At 58.9% G+C, this 1,331-nt stretch overlaps 1 protein-coding gene across 1 annotated transcript in view; it reads right to left on the reverse strand.

Annotated features, from left to right (window-relative positions):
- Nucleotides 1–1,331, reverse strand: part of NCAPH (non-SMC condensin I complex subunit H) — a 16,379-nt gene that overhangs the window by 4,821 nt on the left and 10,227 nt on the right. Inside the window, exons 7-8 of the mRNA XM_033511693.1 lie at nucleotides 1,106–1,251; nucleotides 66–571 (exon numbers count right to left, since the gene is read on the reverse strand). Of these exons, the coding sequence (XP_033367584.1) occupies nucleotides 66–571; nucleotides 1,106–1,251 (652 nt within the window). The remainder of the gene's footprint in view (nucleotides 1–65; nucleotides 572–1,105; nucleotides 1,252–1,331) is intronic.

Here is a 1,331-nt window from a genome sequence, read left to right on the forward strand (position 1 = left end):
AGATCCATGGGATGGATCCAGGGGAGGGATCCACGGGATGGGATCCATGGGATGGATCCCTGGGAATGGATCCACAGGAATGGATCCATGGGAATGGGATCCATGGGAACAGATCCATGGGATGGATCCACAGGATGGGATCCCTGGGAATGGATCCACAGGAAGGGATCCACAGGAAGGGATCCACAGGAATGGATCCACAGGAATGGATCCAGAGGAATGGATCCACAGGATGGATCCACAGGGATGGATCCACAGGAATGGATCCCTGGGAATGGATCCACAGGAATGGATCCACAGGATGGATCCCTGGGAATGGATCCAGAGGAAACAGGAATCTGCAGCAGCTTCCCGCGGGAATCGGGGACAGTCTGGGAAGGGCTGAGGTGATCCCAGCTCCGGCAGGACAGCGGGATCTGCCGGAATCCCGGGAATTCCCCGCGGGAAAGGAGCCCTGGGGGTACCTTGGGCTTCTGGAAATGGGGCTGGAAGTCGACATCCTCCTGGAAATCCAACTGGAAAAGTTTCCTGGGAATTCTGCGCCGGGAATCCTTCTCCGAGTCTGCGGCTGCTGCGGGAGGGGACGGAAATGGGGTGGGATCCATGGGATGGATCCATGGGATTGATGGGATCCATGGGATTGATGGGATCCATGGGGTGGGATCCATGGGATTGATGGGATCCATGGGATTGGGATGGGATCAGTGGGATTGATGGGATCCATGGGGTGGATCCATGGGATTGGGATGGAATCCATGGGATTGGGATGGGATTTGGGATGGGATTTGGGATTTGGGATGGGAAGGAGCTGTCCCTGCCTGGAGCCCAGCCCAGCTCACTCCCAACCGGAACATCCCAAACGTCACCCCAGGACTGGAGCCCTTCCAGTGCAGAATCCCGGGATTCCCTCCCAGAATCCTGAATTCCCTCCTGGAATCCCAGGATTTCCCTCCCTTCCCTCCCAGAATCCCGATTTCCCTCCCAGAATCCCAAATTCCCTCCTGGAATCCCAAATTCCTTCCCTCCCTCCATCCCGATTTCCCTCCCTCCATCCCGATTTCCCTCCCTCCATCCCGGGATTCCCGGGATCCCCGTGGTCACTGACGGTGGTGGCGGGGCCGGAATCTCCAGTGCTGGGGTCCGGCCCACATGGAGAGCGTGCGGGGGCTGAAGTAGGAATATTCCCCGGGATTCAGCGCCAGCGACACCGAGAGCTCCAGCGGCCCCGCTCCGGAGAGAGCCCCCGCGGTCCTGCCGGGATTGGGATCCCAGTCAGCATTCCTGGGATCCCAGTCAGCATTCCCGGGATCCCAAATCCCAGTCAGCATTCC

The sequence above is a fragment of the Parus major genome, unplaced genomic scaffold (genome assembly GCF_001522545.3).
Source record: "Parus major isolate Abel unplaced genomic scaffold, Parus_major1.1 Scaffold477, whole genome shotgun sequence".
NCBI classification, from domain to species: domain Eukaryota; kingdom Metazoa; phylum Chordata; class Aves; order Passeriformes; family Paridae; genus Parus; species Parus major.